The 18,109-nt window shown below is 40.2% G+C and overlaps 1 protein-coding gene and 1 pseudogene across 2 annotated transcripts in view; both read left to right on the forward strand.

Moving 5' to 3' along the window:
- The window catches only part of MELK (maternal embryonic leucine zipper kinase), a 56,401-nt gene that overhangs the window by 18,765 nt on the left and 19,527 nt on the right, over positions 1-18,109 (forward strand). For both annotated transcript variants that reach the window (XM_037492732.2, XM_037492731.1), the window contains 3 exons: positions 7,260-7,328; positions 9,039-9,137; positions 17,202-17,288. In XM_037492732.2, the coding sequence (XP_037348629.1) occupies positions 7,260-7,328; positions 9,039-9,137; positions 17,202-17,288 (255 nt within the window). The remainder of the gene's footprint in view (positions 1-7,259; positions 7,329-9,038; positions 9,138-17,201; positions 17,289-18,109) is intronic.
- Positions 3,587-3,680, forward strand: LOC119233106 (U6 spliceosomal RNA; annotated as a pseudogene).

The following is an 18,109-nucleotide window of genomic DNA, read 5'->3' on the forward strand; positions in this document are numbered from 1 at the left end:
ACTGTATATTCTTTGTTTCTTCTACTCTGAATTTCATTTTTTAGTTTTTCATGTATTTGCAAGTTGAAAATTGATTCAAATTAGGACTTTTATGCATTATTGTGGAATTTAATTTCACACATTATAGATTTTGAAATTTATTGTAATCTTGGCTCAGAACTATTGTTCCGAGTCGCAGTGTAATACAGTCTGCTGGTTGAATCTAATTAAGGTGTCGTATCACTTGCATGCAGTATGTATCTTTGCCTAGAATGTTCTAAAATTCCTCACTTGGGAATAACACTTCCCTCAGTTCTTCTTGATTTGATTGAAAAACCTAGCAATATTTGACACACTGTATGTAACTCTTGTTTAAGAGGCTGACTTCGTTTATCTTTTGCATTTGTTGACTTTTAAACAAAATGCTCAGCTGCAGTCTCCAGCATGATTACTAATAGGTTGAGCATTAGTCTTATTAATGTCACCTGTATTCATTTGCCATCTCTGCATTCAAAGACAAGCATGACTGTACTCCAGTTCTGAGTACACAAATATTAGGGAAGTATAAATAAATTGATAAATGAAAGTTAAGTAGCTTGAAAGTAAAAATTCCTTTCTAACAAGTATGATTTATAATTTTAAAGAAAATAAACAAATTATTTCCTTAAAAGATTATATTTTACACATGGAATTGGCTATAGTACTGTGATTCTGTGTTGGAGAGATCATCTGCCTATCTTATTTCACCATGTGAAAAATAAACAATTTCAAGTCTACTATAATTCGCAGGGCTAGCTTGCTTAACCCACATACCTTTTTTCCACTCTCACTTGCTTTCTCCCTTCTGTTATCAATTTCTTGCTCTCATTTGCAATGTAATTATCACTTAACAAACAAGCATGGGCCAAAGCCTGAGCAGAAACCAGGATTAAGGAGCATAGGCCTGTTTAATACAGGGCATTTTGTGAAGATGCTCTTCGCCAGCAGAATTATCCCTCTCAGGTCTTTTCTGTTTGGCCCCCTGCAGGGAAAGGAAAAATGTCAGGCTTTTTTGCCCTCCCGCCATCAGGATAGATGATGGATCCTTGTGGTCCTGAATGCATGCCTGATGGCGGGCACCTGGAATAGGGTGTGGGCATAGGTAGATGGGATTCACCTGGGCTGAGACTGGGCTTTTAAGGGCAGCGTCACGGGGAGGCCAGCAGAAAGCTGAGGAGAAGCCGAAAGAAGCAGCCGAAAGAGAAACCGAGAGAGAAGCAAAGAAGCAGAAGCAGAGATCACCAGAGAGCCCAGAGTGAAGACCTGCTGGGGGCTGGGAGGCCTGCAATAAAAGCCTGCAAAAAACCACCGAGGACTCTGACTCCTCCTTTACCTGGTCTGCATGGGATCAGAAAACCTGCTCAGTGTCCATTCCTGCCTTTACAATTGGTGTAAGTCGGCAAGATGATCCATGCAGACGGGTAAGGAGCCCTCCGAAGACCTGGAGGGACTGGTGGACAAGGTCCAGGAGCTACAGAATAAGATCACGCCTGGAGGAGGAGACGCCCAAGAGGACCAGCCAACGACCCCTGAGGCAGCAGAATCGCCGACGAAGAGAGAGGCCAACGGACTTGGCCTAATGGAATTGGACTGATGGACTCGGACTGATGAACTTGGACTGACAATCCCGCCAGAAGGTGGAGGACCTTGGCAGGTTATGTTTTTTTTTTTTTTTTTTTTGAGAATCTGGGGGTGGCCAGTGGGCCTTGATGGCCAAAAGCAGCCTGCATATGCCCAGCAGCCAGGCAGAGGAGAAAAGCCAACTGAGAAGGCAAAAGCTGGTGCTGATGCTAAGTTTGGGAAGCCTTGAGTATGCTGAAGACCTGTGAGTCTTGTAAAATCACCTGTGGGTGATGCCCTGCTTGTTGTAGAGTGAGGGTAAGGAGCTGAAGAACCCGTCCTTGGGGGACGGGTGGGAAACGTGGCTTGGGGTGGAGCCCAAGCCGAATGTAGAGTTTGGATCCCCGACCCATGTGCTTGTGCAGTGGGTTGGCCTGAGTGCAGGGGTCTGCGAGTCGCATTGGTGGCTATGAAAGCTGAATGTTGGAGCGACAGCAAACAGAAACCCTGAGGGTTGGCGATTACCCCCAACAAAACAGAATCGCCAATCCCAGAGTGAGTGCATCCTGGGGGTGGATGCGGTGTGTGGCTTGTAGCCGAGACTACAGCCAGAGAAGGCCAGGAAGCCTGACGGCGCCTGGCGTGTTACAGTAGATGCCGTGAGTGGTTCCCCTCCCTCGTATGAGCAGTGCCTTCGGCAGCAGATGTGGTGGCTCATCTGCTGGTACCAATAATTGTCTTTTGCCACTAGGTTGGGGCCCTGCCTGGACTTATTTGTGTTCTGTTGTATTTTGTTGTTATATTGCGATGTATTTGCTTTTGTGGGCTATGGCTGCATTGTTTATGTTTGCTAAGAAACAAAATTGTATATATGTAGATTGTATGGCAGAAAACCCTGAGGGGGTGGACTGTAAGGTAAGGAAAAATGTCAGGCTTTTCTGCCCTCTCACCATCAGGATAGATGATGGATCCTTGCGGTCCTGAATGTATGCCTGATGGCGGGCACCTGGAATAGGGTGTGGGCATAGGTAGATGGGATTCACCCGGGCTAAGACTGTGCTTTTAAGGGCGGCGTCACAGGGACGCCAGAAGAAAGCCGAGGAGAAGCTGGAGAGAAGCAAAGAAGCAGAAGCAGAGATCACCGGAGAGCCTCCCGGCCCCCCAGCATCCCTGCCTGCCGTATACTGGGTAAATCCCAATAAAAGCCTGCAAAAAACCACCGAGGACTCTGATTCCTCCTTTACCCAGTCTGCATGGGATCAGAAAACCTGCACTGTGGTCATTCCTGCCCCCTACAGCCCCCCACTTTTTTTCTTAAAGATCTATTTATGCATACAAGTGCTGGGGTACAAGCCAGAGGTGTGGGGGGTGATAGGATTCACCAGAGACAGAGTGGGGAGCAGAACAGGCCGACTGACTAAAATACACTGCTGAGGGGAGTAGCAGGCAAGTGAGGAGAGGTCTGCTGCGCCATGTGGGTAGATCCCAGGCAGGGGATCGAATTCGTGCTCCAGAGGCTGCTGACAGCTTCATAGATTGCGTCTTAACCCTTGCACGACCAGGGAAGCCCTGTTTGGCCCTTTGACATATACTTTAATAAGGAGCCTGTCTTCCTGTCTGCTGCTAGGCTTCCTTAACTCTTCCAGCACAGTGCCACAGAAAAAGAACTGTATCTCTCTTCTAGCCTTATCTGTACCCTGTTTTACTCTATAATGGTGTTTCTCAACTTCAGCACTATTGACATTTTGGACAAGATAATACTTTGTTGTGGGGGTGCTATCACGTGACTTGTAATGTTTAACAGCTTTCTTGGCCTTTACCCTGGTCAAGGCAATAAAAAATGTGTCTGGTTTCTAAAATGATGGATCTTGAAAGTTTTCATCTCAAGAAAAACAGTGTTTGCAACTATATTTGGTAATGGGCATTGATTAAACTTACTGTGGTAATTATTTTGCTATTTACACATATATCAAATCATTATGTTGTACACCTTATAACAATGTCTCCAGTGTTTGCTTCGGCAGCACATATACTAAAATTAGAATGATACAGAGAAGATTAGCAAGGATGACATGCAAATTCATGAAGGATTCCATATTGAAAAAAAAAAATCTCAAGACACTGTCAGATGTTCCTGGCGGGGGGGTGGGGGGGAAGCAGATCATCCCAGGGTGACAACCAATGCCTGATAATATTGAACAAGCTCTTGATTTTCCCGGCCAAGACATAGTTTCCTCATCTGTATTGTTGTAATGTGGTTAATAATCCCTGTCTACTGCACAGGATGAAATATAGGTATAAGTGCTTTGTGTATTTTAAAGTACTGTGTACAAATAAGAGGTGGGGTTATTTAAGTGAGCAGCAGAAGTTGGCTCTGTACTCTGAGTATTTCACTGCAGAGTAGAAAGCAAAGAATGTCAAGTCACAGTGATGGTCACAGACCCTGTGACTTATGGATGGCCCTCTTCAGACCTGTTAAATCCAAATGGGGAAGGTGGGAAGTGCATTTCAGATGTGAGCAGGACTTGATGTATTTCTTACTGGGCAAGCCTGAGATCCCAAGGCAGGTGCAATGAGGCACAGCTCCTTTGGGAGGCACGTGGCATTCCTCCGAATGACTTTAGCTTTTCTTACTATGCTATGTATTTAGCACTTGGGCATGCCTGGATTTTGGCCAACAAGCACATCTTTGGTCCACTTCTCCCTCTTCTATTTAGTTCAGATTGAACACGTATCTGTTGTCTCTTATGTGCATGTACTGTGGTGAGTACTTTCAAATACATTTTCTTTTATTCCTTTTATAATCTCATAAGTGGCTTGTGCAGAGAGAACAACAGTAGCTGAAGTAATAGTAGTAATAGAGGCAGCAGTAGTAGAAACATGGAGTTTTTAATGTGCGCCTGGCATTGTGCTGAGTGCTTTATGTGTATTAATCCCTTCAATCCTAGCAACATTTATGGAATGGGTGTTATTACTATACTTTTTATGATTGAGGAAAGTGAGTTGCAGTAAGACTAAATAACCCATTCACTCAGCTAGTAAGTGGTAGATCCTGAATTTGAATCTAAGCAATTTGTTTCTAGAAGCCTAATCTCTTAGGAAACAGGGTCAAAGAGATTAAATAATTTGCACAAGTTCATGGAGCTAGCAAAAGGCAGAACTGGGACTAAAACCTAATATATGACTCCTATTCATTGCTGTTTCCAAACACATTTCTCAATCACTTATTTTCTCTGCCCCTTTCTAGATAGGATTGCTTATATCATAAAGACATCACCAGGAATCTGTTAACATATTCTTCATGAATTCAAGATGTGATGATAAAAGGAGTGATAGAAAGTGGCAGAAAGGAGCATGAAATCACTCAGGTGGTGCTCTTCTTACTCAGAACTTTCGTTTGAATATTTATTTTCAAATCTGGTTTCTATAAAATACAGCTACTTTTAGTTGAGTATGTTTGTTTTGGATGGTAGTTTCTGAATTTAAAGGCTTAATATTTCTTTTATTATGATAGGTATGATTATCTGTGTGTTGGGGCAGACCAGAAAGGATTAGTACCTGGAACCAGACTTTCCCATGGGGTAGGCAAGCAGTGGTGAGAGAGAGGTAACTTAGGGAAATTAAACCCTTGTAGATGGTATATAAGTTTCTTAGAGTTTTTGCTACAAAAGATGGTGCCTCAAAACAGCCAAAATTTATTCTTAGGAAGCTAGAATTCCAAAATCAATGTATTGGCAGGGCCACGCTCTCTCTGAAGGCTCTAGGGGAGAATCCTTCTTTGCTCATTCAGTCAATAGTTTCTGTGTTCGGCTTTTTTTTTTTTCTTCTTCTTCTTTAGCTTCTGGTGTTTACTGGCAACCTATGACATTCCTTGGATGGTAGATGTATTACTCTCTTCTTTGCTTCTGTCTGCAAATGACTTTCTCCATTATGTGTTTATATCTCTGTGTCTAAATTTTCCTCTTCTGGTATGAGTACTAGTCATATTGAATTTAGGCCCACCCTAACCCAATATGACCTCATCTTAACTTGACTACATCTGAAAAACACCCCTTCACATGTTCCAGGCAGCCGTGAAATGGGAGGTAGGTTCTTTTCAATACAGTGCTCTCTTTTCAACACAGAGAGCAAGCAGCAAATGACTGCAGACATTCAGCGGGCAGGGATGTCCGCTGGAGACATGTTCTGATCAGTGAGCGAAACATAACAGAGGACACCCTGAAGCAGATTGTGAGTGCAGATGCAGGTGGGTGAGACCTTTGATCAGTGTAAGCAGTTTGCAGGGTCCTTACCCAGACTGGCATCTACTTCCTAGGGGACCCTGGCAAGAGCAAACTGAAATGTTTGAAAGATCAGGTAAATCCTCAGTTTGCCTAGCTGAGTACAAGTGAGGTTCCCAGGATTTGAATCACAAGGGGCCTTGGTCTCAGGAATCAGAAAAAGCTTAAATATGAGGTTGTGGCCAACTAGGTCAGGACCAGTCCTCCAGTGACTGTGACTTATTGCCAAGGCCTAGAGAGTTGGCTGAAGCAGGTGGAAATCCTTCTGGGGATAGGCCTAGAGCCCAGGTAACCCTATTCTTCAGCTTGGGGTTCAGTTAACTGGATGAAAGACAGTAAGGAGAAGGGAACTAGGGGCTTCATCACTATTTTGAAGTGGATTTTGTCAGTTCCTGATATTGGCAAGTGTTTAGGTGCTTGACAAGGTGTAGATAAGAGTGGACTCTGGGTAATATCGAGTACTCTAGTTAAAAAAGAATGAAAAATTTAATAAAATTAGATGTCATTTGTAAAAGGAAAGGTCTTGCCTTTCTAGAAAAAGACTTTAGGTCAGACTGATCTTCTCAGAGACTAAGTCAGTGATTGAGTGATTTTAACATCTCAACACCTTTTCTTTTAAAATCCATTGTTGATAACACTTCTTCATTACTTTGGTAGCATAAGCATAATCCAACCTGTCATATAGACTTAGGACCCTGAGTGACCCATACCTGTCTGTTTCCCCTCTCATCTTTAAGCTGGAATGACGTCTATAAGAATTAAGTCCTAGACATTTCATAAGAGCGGAGAACCCTAATGCTGGTGCTAGTAGTTGACAGCTTATCCACCTACCTGCCTCCACCTTTCTAATCTTCAAATACTGTCGGCTGGCGGGGGTGGGGGTGGGGTGGTGTGTGTGTGTGTGAGACATGTCACATGTGCTTGACCTTGTCCTTGTCTTCATGGACCTATATTATATTTTGTTTTGTGGATGATATGTGACCTGTATTTAACCACAGCTTATGTCCTGCCACCAAATATGCTTTTCTGCTGCGTCATTCTGACAATTGCTCTGAGGTTATAAACTAAAATTTGCTTCAGCAGTATAAAAATTGACTACAGTATGTACTTGCTTTCTGTTCCTACCACAGATTCCAAAGCTTTATAACATTTATGTTTCACTGTTAAATCCTCTGTGCTCTAGTCCCACTCTGATATGTGGATAGTTTAGTGGTGACAATCATATTTAATTCACTAGCTTTCATTCTTTGAGGCAAGAACTATATTTTTTGTTACTAATAATGGTGACCAAATCTTATAGTTGATGAAGCCTTCAAACTTGGAAATTAACTTCCAGCATGTTGCTACCTTAGAAATTCATTGAACCTAAATCTCTTAAATGTCTTCTTTGTTTTTTTGTAGAGAGGGAAATATGAAGTTCCTAAGTGGCTCTCTCCCAGTAGCATTCTGCTTCTTCAACAAATGTTGCAGGTAAACTTTATTATTTTTAAATACTAGAAGTCCATTGCAATTGTTTGATCCAATTTTAAGATATTTGTAGTCTACTACATTTGGGGATAAAGCATCATTTATGTATTTGCTTAAATATTCTATTCACTATATGTACTGGGCAAATATCCTCTGCTGGATGCTTTTTAATTATGTTGCAAATGTATTTTTAAAATCTCTACCATATGTCTTTGGTGATGTGGTTTTTCTTCCTTTTTTCTTGATCATTTTTGTTTTCTCTCACCAACTCTACTATCTTTTCTTCTCCTCTTACAGAGTAGGTGTTGTTTAGGTGTAGATACTGAATAAATGCTTGAATGACCTGATGCACAAATGAGTAGGCCCCAAGATCTAGCACAGTGGTCCTCAAACACTAACTAGCGTGTATCAGAATTTCCAGATGGACTTGTTAAAACAAAGATGCTGGGTACCACCCCAAGAGTGTTTGATTAATAGATCTGGGGTAGGACTAAGAATTTACATTTCTGGGTCTCCCTAGTGGCCCAAGGGGTTAAGTCTCAGCACTGTGAAGCTATTGGCAGCCACTGCAGCATGAGTTTGATTCCCGGCCAGGGAACTAACCCACATGGTGTAGCAGACCTCTGCTGTCTTGCCTACTGCTCCCCTCAGCAGTGTATATCAGTAGATCCGTCTGTTTTGCTCCCCACTCTCTCTGGTGAATCCTCTCACACATCCCCCCCTCCTCTGGCCTGCACCTCAGCTCTTGTATGTATATTAAAAAAAAGAATTTGCATTTCTAACAAACTCTCAGATAATGATGCTGCTGCTGCTGGTCTTGGGCTCACAATCTAAGAACCACAAATTTATTAGAGTGACCTTTTAGGGCGAAAAATAGGAGTGCTGAAGTCTAAGTATCTAAAAATCAGTAGGCATGCCTTTTAACCTGGTTCTGACGCATTAAATAGGGATTTGAGCCTGACCTTACTGCTTTGCAGTTACGAGGATAAAATGAGATTAAGAGGATACACTTTGAAGATATGAGTACATTATTAGTGCAATATTTTTTTATTATTATATATTCGGCATATCTTTCAGTTTTTCCATCTATTAAGCCATCTCCACTTTTTATTCAAAATTTACCTCAGGCTCACCCACCTTGATTAAGTAGGGCCCTAGACCACCAAATCTCCATAATGAGATTGAAAACACCTCATCCTTTCTTCTAAGCTCCAAAAAACTTAATCTTTGTTGATTAATTTTTCTATCCTCACATTTGAAAATTACAAATGGAAAAGAAAGGTGTGCTTTTCAACTTGTTCTATGTGATTGTAAGCTCATCGGAGGTTAGAGATTGCATATTCAGTATGAATGCCCTCCATTGTGGCTGCTTGAATATTAAATTGGTGAATATTTCCTGTGAATAGGTTTTCCAGCAAAAGACTATTACATCATACAATAGATTGACTGAACTTCATGAATAATGTCCATACCAATGAAGTTCATGTTTGTTAAACATTTATCTTCTAAGCCTGTGTTGGTTGCTATAGTTTTCTTGCCTCTATTGACTCTTTTAAAGAATTTATTTCAAGGCCACTTTAAGGTTTTTGACAGCGTTTTTGTGATGTTAAAAGTTTACATCTGTTCTGATGAATTTTGAGTTCTCAGGAGGAAAGGAGTTCTATGTTCTCTATTTGAAATGGTAATCTCTAGCTGCTTCTCATTGGCCACTAGGTGGACCCAAAGAAACGAATTTCTATGAAAAATCTTTTGAGCCATCCCTGGATCATGCAAGATTACAATTGTCCTGTAGAGTGGCAAAGCAAGAATCCTGTAAGTAAAATGAAATGCAGTAGAATTTTTTTTAAGCGTGTAATCTTAATGTGGATTCAGGACCTACAGTGATGTGTTTAAATATAAAGCAAAATATATTTTGTAGACATACCAGATTAGTGTTTGGAGACTTGTAACCTAATTATGTATTTGCTAGGACAGTGGGTCTTAACCTGGCTGCATGTGAGAATCAACTGGGACTGTTTTAAAAAAAAAGCCTGTAATTCATGACTCATCCCAGAATAATTAAAGGATAGTTTTAAAAGTTCCCAGGTGTTTCTCATGTGTAGTCAGGATTGTGACTAGTGCTCTGAGAATCATGGGTAAGTTACTTAATATTGCCAAGCCTATTTATTCGTCTATACAAAGAAAGGTATGATTTCTTTCTATTTCCCAGAACAGTAATGAAGTGATAGAGTCCTCGAATGTTTCTCTCTGAAGACTCAATATTTATTGACTCATTTAAAAGTAATAAAAAATCATTACATTTTATCACAAGTAAATATCTTTATGAAAAACAACTTTGAAAAATGAATTTTGAGTGACAATAGTAACGTTGTTTTGCATTTTTGTAAATTTCTCTAAAGTCTAGTTGAACAGAGGACACTTGAATCTCATCTGCTTCTGATCTGTTATTTTGATTGAAATGTATAAAGAAAATACACCCTCCTATAGATGTATATCAGGAAAATGGGTAATTTAATAGCTTTTCATGTAATTGGGGATATTCTCTGATATTCCATTAAAAATTGACAAGTGGTAGTTTCTTAAAGATTTAGTTACATGTGAAATCTGAAACCACATGTGAACTTTTTGTACTGTATAAATTACGCTGAACTCCAGTGGTTTGCTCATTAGCTCTTTTCCTCATGTAAACTTAATTATTGGTCATTTGGAAAATATTGACTGACACAGTTATGCAGATCTTTTAAATCTTAACCTATTCATTATACAGTATTTAAAAAATCACCTTCCTTAAAATCAATTGACCTCATCAGGAAAGTCTTTAGGAATTGGAAAGCTGTCAAGGTCATGGTGGCAGATAGAAATTTTCCAACATTCTAATTTCTGCTTGAAAGCCCAAATTATATCACAGCAACAAATACTGTCAGTTGTTTTCCTTGAAGTGACAATTTCACTTTGTTCATGTAAGGGCAGGAATGGACACGGTGCAGGTTTTCTATGATCCAGCAGACTGGGTAAAGGAGAAGTCAGAGTCCTCAGTGGTTTTTGCAGGTCTTTTATTGGGATTTACCCTGTAGACAGCAGGCAAGGGTGCTGGCAGGCCTCCCAGCCCCCATCAAATCCTTACTCTATCTGGGCTCTCCGGTGATCGGTGATCTCTGCTTCTCTCTCGTCTTCTCTTTTGGCTTCTACTGGCGTCACCGTGACGCCGCCCTTAAAAGCACAGTCTTAGCCCAGGTGAATCCCATCTACCTATGCCCACACCCTATTCCAGGTGCCCGCCATCAGGCATGCATTCAGGACCGCAAGGATCCATCATCTATCCTGATGGCAGGAGGGCAGAAAAGCCTGACATTTTTCCTTACCCTACAGTTCACTTTTGAGAAAATTTCTGCCAGATATCCAAGTCTAGATAACAATAGTCTGTCAGTGTTCTTTCAAGTAAAAATGGTGTTTCTGTGAAGAAGGTGGTTGAATCTGCTCCCAGCTCAGTCATACAGGTGCTTTTCCTGCAGACAGCCATCATACTTTAGTATGCAGAAGTGTTTCATACATACTCCCCATTTTGTCACACAGCATATCAAAAACGTGTATATTCAATGACCAAAATTGAATAAAATTCGGACTTTTTACTGCTTCATCAAAATCAATTTCAATTTTTTTAATTGAAACTGATTTTTAAAAAATTTTGAGCTGTGAGTGCATGACAAAGAATAGAGTGTCTCAGTACAGTTTGGTGCTTCTACATTGATTCGTACTAAGGCATCAGCAGTTTTACTCATCATTGCTTTTGCATTAGCCATGCAAATGTCAACACTGAAAAATGAAAAACAATATTATTATAAAAAGTTTTGACCTTGGAGAGTCCTCTGGGGTCTGTGGACCATACATACCTTGAGAACTGGTCTCATATGTATATGAAAGAACTTAAGTAATAAAGTGCTAGGTCCTTTAAGCTCTTATTTGAATAATTATTCCTACATTAATGTTGCGACAAATGACAACTTAAACTTAGTAGAAAATGTGAACATTACTAAAGGATATGTATATGTTGTGTAATATTAGTTAACTATTGCTGTGTTAAAAAACCACGCCCAAATTTAATGACATAATACAACAATAATTTTCAATTCTGTGGAGCAGCAGTTTGGGCTGGCTCAACTAGGCAGGTTTTTTTTTTTTTTTTTTTAATATTATTTTTGTGTAGAAGAACTGGGGTGTAGGCCAGAGTACAGTGGGTGAGAGGATTCACCAGAGACAGAATGGGGAGCAGAAAAAGTGGACCTACTGAAAAACACTGCTAAGGGGAGCAGCGAGCAAGACAGGAGAGGTATGCTGCTCCATGTGGGTCAGCTCCCTGGCCAGGATTGAACTCAGGCCATAAAAGTGATAGCGCTGAGACTTAACCCCCTAGACCACCAGCAAGGCCCTAGGCAGCTCTTCTGTGAGTCTTTCTTGGCGTCACTCGTGTGGCCCAACGGTCTAACTGGATATTTGTGGATATTTGTGTCTTGGGGGCACAAATGGCTCTTGGGCCACATTGTGTCCCAGTCAGTTACTCTGGGCTTCTTGATATGGTAGCTGGATTGCAAAAGAAGCAAGAAAGTGGGCAAGCCCAGATGTTCAAGCGTCTTTCAGGCATTGCTTGCGTCATGTTTACTAATGTCCCATTGGTGAAAGAAAAGCACACGGGAAAGCCCAGAGCCACTTTGGAATGCATACCCTTCAGTGTCAGAACAATTCTTTTTTTTTTTTTTTTTTTTTATAGAGGCATGTTTTTATTTATTTATTTATTTGTTTGTTTGTTTGTTTATACATGCACTGGGTACAGTCAGAAGCGCGGGAGGGTGAGAGAATTCACCAGAGCCAGAGCGGGGAGCAGAGCAGGCAGAAGGACCGAAGCACACTGCTGAGGGGAGCAGCGGGCGGCAGGAGAGGTCTGCGCGCCATGTGGGACCCTCCTCTGGTGGCCGGGGAGCAGCCGGGGATCGAACCGGTGCCGCAGAGGCCGCCGGCAGCTTCGCAACCCAGTGCTCAACCGCTGCGCCACCGGGGAGGCCCTAGTGTCAGAACAATTCTTAACCCTCATTTTTAGATAAAGAAATCAAGAAATAAAAACAACCATTTAAATAATGAATTTAGTAATAAGAATGGCATTACTTTATATCTTTGCACATTTCTTTAACGTTTGGCTTAGTAAAAGACAATGTTTCTCATCTGCTACTGCATTCATTTTGTTTTGATTTGTTATATTGATTGAAACATATGAAGAAAATATAGATAGCCTCACACAGATGTTAGTAGAAAAGTATTTTAATACTATAAAGGAGAAATATTTTAATAGTTTTTTTCCCCAGCTAATTGGGGGTATTTTCTGATAACTCACCAAAACTTCAGCAATGGAGTAGAATATATGCATTGGTTAGCAGAGTAACTTGGAATTAGGGCTCAGACATGCCACAGTGTAGATGGTTCTGCTGGGAGGTTTTTGCTTTCTGGTATAATCATACCAATAAATAACAATACTCTTCCCAAGAATTAACATTATCAAAATGGCCATCCTACCAAAAGCAATATACAGATTCAATGCTATTCCAATAAAAATTTCAATGACATTCTTCAAAGAAATAAATCAATTATTGATGAAATTCATATGGAATCACCAAAACCCCCAAATAGCCAAAGCTCTTCTGAAAAAAAAAAAAAAAAAAAAAGAAGGGAATGGAGGCATCACACTCCCAGACTTCAAATTATACTACAAAGCCATAGTCATCAAAACTGCATCGTATTGGAACAAGAACAGACACACAGACCAATGGAATCGAATAGAAAATCCAGAAATAAACCCACAGATTTATGGTCAACTAATATTTGACAAAGGAGAAAAGAACATGCACTGGAGCAAAGAAAGTTTGTTCAATAAATGGTGCTGGGAAAACTGGGTCACTACTTGCAAAAGAATGAAGCTTGACCACTACCTCACACCATGCACAAAAATCAACTCAAAATGGATTAAAGAACTAGACATAAGACCTGAAACCATAAAATACATAGAAGAAAATATAGGCGAAACACTACATAACATGCACATCAAAGACATCTTTACAGACACATCACCCAAAGCAGTGATAGTGAAGGTAAAGATAAACAGCTGGGACTGCATCAAATTAAAGAGCTTCTGCACAGCAAAAGAGACAATAACCAAAACAAAGAGAAACCCCACCGACTGGGAGAACATTTTTGCACACAACACTAATGATAAAGGACTGATCACAAAAATCTACAAAGAGCTGATGAAACTCAACAAAAACAGAGAAAAGAATCCAGTCAAAAAGTGGGCAGAAGAGCTAAAAAGAAACTTCTCTGAAGAAGAAATGCAAATGGCCAACAGGCATATGAAAAAATGTTGAACATCACTTGTAATCAATGAAATGCAAATCAAAACTAAAATGAGATACCATATTACACCAGTGAGAATGGCACATATTTAAAAAAAACTAGCAACAACAAATGTTGGCGAGGGTGTGGAGAAAAAGGAACTCTTCTGCACTGTTGGTGGGAGTGCAAACTGGTCCAACCACTATGGAGAGCTGTGTGGAGATTTCTTGACCTACTAAACATAGAGCTTCCATATGATCCAGCAATTCCACTCCTAGGTATTTAGCCACCCAAATGACACAGAAACAGTAATTCCAAAGGGCACCGGCACCCCTATGTTTATAGCAGCACTGTTTACAATAGCTAAGCTTTGGAAACAACCCAAATGCCCAAAAATAGATTACTGGATCAAGAAGATGTGGTACATATACACAATGGAATATTATTCAGCAATCAAAAAGATAAACACATGCAGTTTGCAGCAACATGGATGGAGCTAGAAGGGATCATGCTCAGCGAAATAAATCAGAAAGAAAAAGAAAAATACCGGATGGTCTCACTCATAGCAGGAATTTAGTCTTTTTCCTGGTCCCTTATTTAGGTTTTCTAATCAATACAGAGTAAAAATCAAAATCCACAAGCTACTATAAACCAGAGACACACTAGGGTGTGTCTGGGGGGGGAGGGGTGAGGAAAGGAAGGACTAGAGTCAAAATAAGGGAGGAGGGTGCAATTGTATGGGGAATATAACCAAAATGAAAATGCATACATTGTGCAAAGATAAAAAAAGATATAAGAATTATATAAAATAAAATATTTAAAAAAAATACATTTCCCAGGGGCCATCTGGTCTTGGAAAAACAGACGTGGTTTGTTTTTAGCTCCTTCTTAAATAGTCTACCCCACTGTTAATGCCCTACAACCTGAACTGAAATCCATTCTCATTCTGCTGTGACTGTCAGTTCCTAAAATTTCTCGTCATGTCAGCCTTCCCTGACATCTTTAATGTCTTGAGCAAATGCAACTTAGAACTGCAACTTAATTCTAGTAATTGTGACTGCCAAGAGCCTAAGGACAACCAAGCCTGCAGCTGTGTGAGCTGTGTGACAGCAGGACGAGGGAGCTGTGATGTGCCCCTCTTGAGGTGGAGAGAGTGGGTGGTGTCAATGCCTGTGTTCAGCCATTGGGGGTCATCATTTCTCCATGTGTGGGAGGGCTTTGCGTGTCTTCTCAGGCATGACCCTAATAGGCCAGGATCAGATATCCCACTGTTTGCAGTAGAGCAGATGCCAAAATGAAGAAAGTCTCTCATTTCAATAACACAAAAATTATTTAAAATTTAAATTAGTGCACAATCTAAGTGAAATATGTAGTTTTGAGTGATATCCAAAAAACACATAGTTTTCCTTACTTCTTAGTATAATTGCTAATGCTTATTGAATATTTGCTATAATAGAGTAGTGTGCTAATATACATTTCTATATTTTACACTATAACGTCATGTGGCTAAAACCCTTAGGATAATATCTTTAAGAGTCAGGCATTGTTCTTTAGGCTTTATGTTTTTAACTCTTAACTCATTTAATCTTCATACCAACTCCCTGATAATAGATATTATTGTCCCCATTTTTCAGTTGAAGCAACTGACACAGAATCATCTAGTGACTTTTCCAAGCTCAAACAATCAGTAAATGTAGAACCAGGATTTGAATCCAGACAGAAGAGCTACAGGATGTGATGAATCTGATAGGGCAACTAATTGAAACTCAGGGCTTGTAGCCTGAGTAGCTGTAGCCTTTGCGATGAGCATTGGTTATCCAGTCTCTGTTGGAATAGCTACTGGAGCCGCCAAGGAGAGGAGGCATTGTGGTGTGGTAGAAAAAACCCTCAGCTCGGAATGAAAAATGCCAGTCTTGGGCACATTGCATAAGTTTTTCTGAGTATTCACTTTCTTACCTCTATATGTGTATTCTAATACCAATTTTTTATGTATATTTGGGCTTTGTTTTGCCATTTATAGGGTGCCTTTGCATGTAGTATCATTCATCTGCCTTGTCTGCCTTACAGAGACAGCAAGGGGACAAATGAGTTATATGCTAGGAGCTATAAGGATTTATTGTTGCTTTTTGAAGTATTTGCTTTCCCCTCTCTGTTGTGTTTCATCAAGAGTGAACTATAAAAAGTAATTCAGATTTACTTGGATGTTTAAGATATAGATGTGATTCTATAACTCTATGCATGATCTCCCTCTCTCATTTTCAAACACAGCTCTAGTACCCAAGTTTTGTATCAAATAGAAGTTATATTCGGTTCTATTTTCTGCCCTACTGAACAGGAAATGTAGTAGGCACGGATAATCCAAAATAATTGGCTAGCTTTTGGTTTGCATTTTTGTACTTAATTTAACTTGCATGTGTGTGGCTAAGAATTCAGAGTACTTAAATATTGAGCCTCTCTGGAAAACCTGGCATGAGATAAGCCATATTTTGCTGGCTTTTTTCAGGCTTGTCCATGCCACTCTTCACTGTTTCTAGTTCAGGAGTTGTGCAAAGAAGATAGCATCCCTTCTTTTCCCACACATACATTGTGGTAAAGGTACCAACCCAGGAAGCTATGGGGGAGAGAGAAGATGTTTTTTCTTTCTTGTTGCCTTTTCTTTTTTTTTAAGATTTATTTTTTTTTAAGTCAAGTTTTTAATATTTATTTAATTATTTATTTTTTAAGATTTATTTTTATTTATTTATACAAACGCTGGGTACAGTCAGAAGTGTGGGAGGGTGAGAGAATTCACCAGAGCCAGAGCGGGGAGCAGAGCAGGCAGAAGGACCGAAGTACACTGCTGAGGGGAGCAGCGGGCGGCAGGAGAGGTCTGCACGCCATGTGGGACCCTCCTGCAGTGGCCAGGGATCGAACCGGCGCTGCAGAGGCTGCGGGCAGCTTCGCAACCCAGCGCTCAACCGCTGCGCCACCGGGGAGGCCCAAGATTTATTTATTTTTATACAAGAACTGGGGTACAGGCCAGAGGTATGGGAGGGTGAGAGGATTCACCAGAGACAGAGTGGGGAGCAGAACAGGCAGACCGACTGAAATACATTGCTAAGGGGAGCAGTGGGCCAGACAGGAAAGGTCTGCTGCGCCATATGGGTTCGCTCCCTGGCTGGGGATTGAACTCATGCTGCAGTGGCTGCTGATAGCTTCATAGTGCTGAGATTTAACCTTGTGTGCCACCAGGAAGGCCTTGCACCATAGAATTTTAATGATGGGGCAGATGATGACTGAGGGTGTGAAGGGCTGGTGAAGAGCTCATCTTCTTGAACTGCTGTTGTCATCTTCTGATGTCATAAAAAATGGTGGAGGATACTTATTTTACCCAAGAGTTTGACAGATTCATGTTGTTTTTACATATTGATATTTAATTTTACAAGGTTATCATGCTAATTTAAAGATTTTAAAACAATAATTTACAATTTTTCATTAATAAAGCATAAACTTTTTTTGTAGCATATTCACCTTGATGAAGACTGTGTAATAGAACTTTCTGTACATCACAGAAACACCAGACAGGCAATGGAGGATTTAATTTCACTGGTAAGAAATACAACATGAATTTGTTCTTTATCTTAACTGTACATTAAAAATAGTATAGCATTTTCATGATTTTATCATGACTGTAAATATTGCACTTATTTTATGTCGAAGTGTGATTTCAACTCAACTTGTTTCAGGTGTCTGCTGGTTATCCTTTTTTAAAATGACATTTACTAAGAACTACAGAGAAAAAAATAAACAGAGCAAACTAGTCTAGAGAATTGGCAGAATTCTGATTTTGATTACTCTAAATTCTTTAACATGAGCCACGATTCTGTTGTAGAAATAAGGTAAACAAAAAGCAGTTTTCTTCTTACCTAGAAGCAACCCTGTGGCATCATATCACCCTCAAGCTTATGAACCAAATACCATGAAATCATTATCATGGTTTCTGGTGTCGGATCATTTTAGTTCTTTCAGATGCATAATCTGTTGATCATACAAATTCTCCCACTTCCCCCAGAAACAGAGGCACTCACAGCTGTCTCTGAGTGTAATCTAACGTGATGGACAGGGATTGCACCATACTTTGCTCCTGGTTCTCATTACCATATCTTTCATTACCTATGATTTCTATGTTTCTTTTGTTTTCTAACTCGCAAGGTAGACTTCAGCAAATTTTTTTTTTTTTTTTTTTTTTTTTTTAAAGGAAACAGCTTTGTTAAGCCACAGGTTTTTTTAGTGAGGAGAAGAGAAAAGGAATTCAGGAAGAAAAGAAGGAAGAGAGTGGCAGTGTTAGATAGTGGGTTGACATCACCTGATAGTGCAGCTAATACGCTGATTTATCTCCTCTGAGCATCTTATTGTAATGAATAGTAAAT

The sequence above is a fragment of the Talpa occidentalis genome, unplaced genomic scaffold (genome assembly GCF_014898055.3).
Source record: "Talpa occidentalis isolate TD23 unplaced genomic scaffold, MPIMG_talOcc4v2.1 talOcc4.7, whole genome shotgun sequence".
NCBI classification, from domain to species: Eukaryota; Metazoa; Chordata; class Mammalia; order Eulipotyphla; family Talpidae; genus Talpa; species Talpa occidentalis.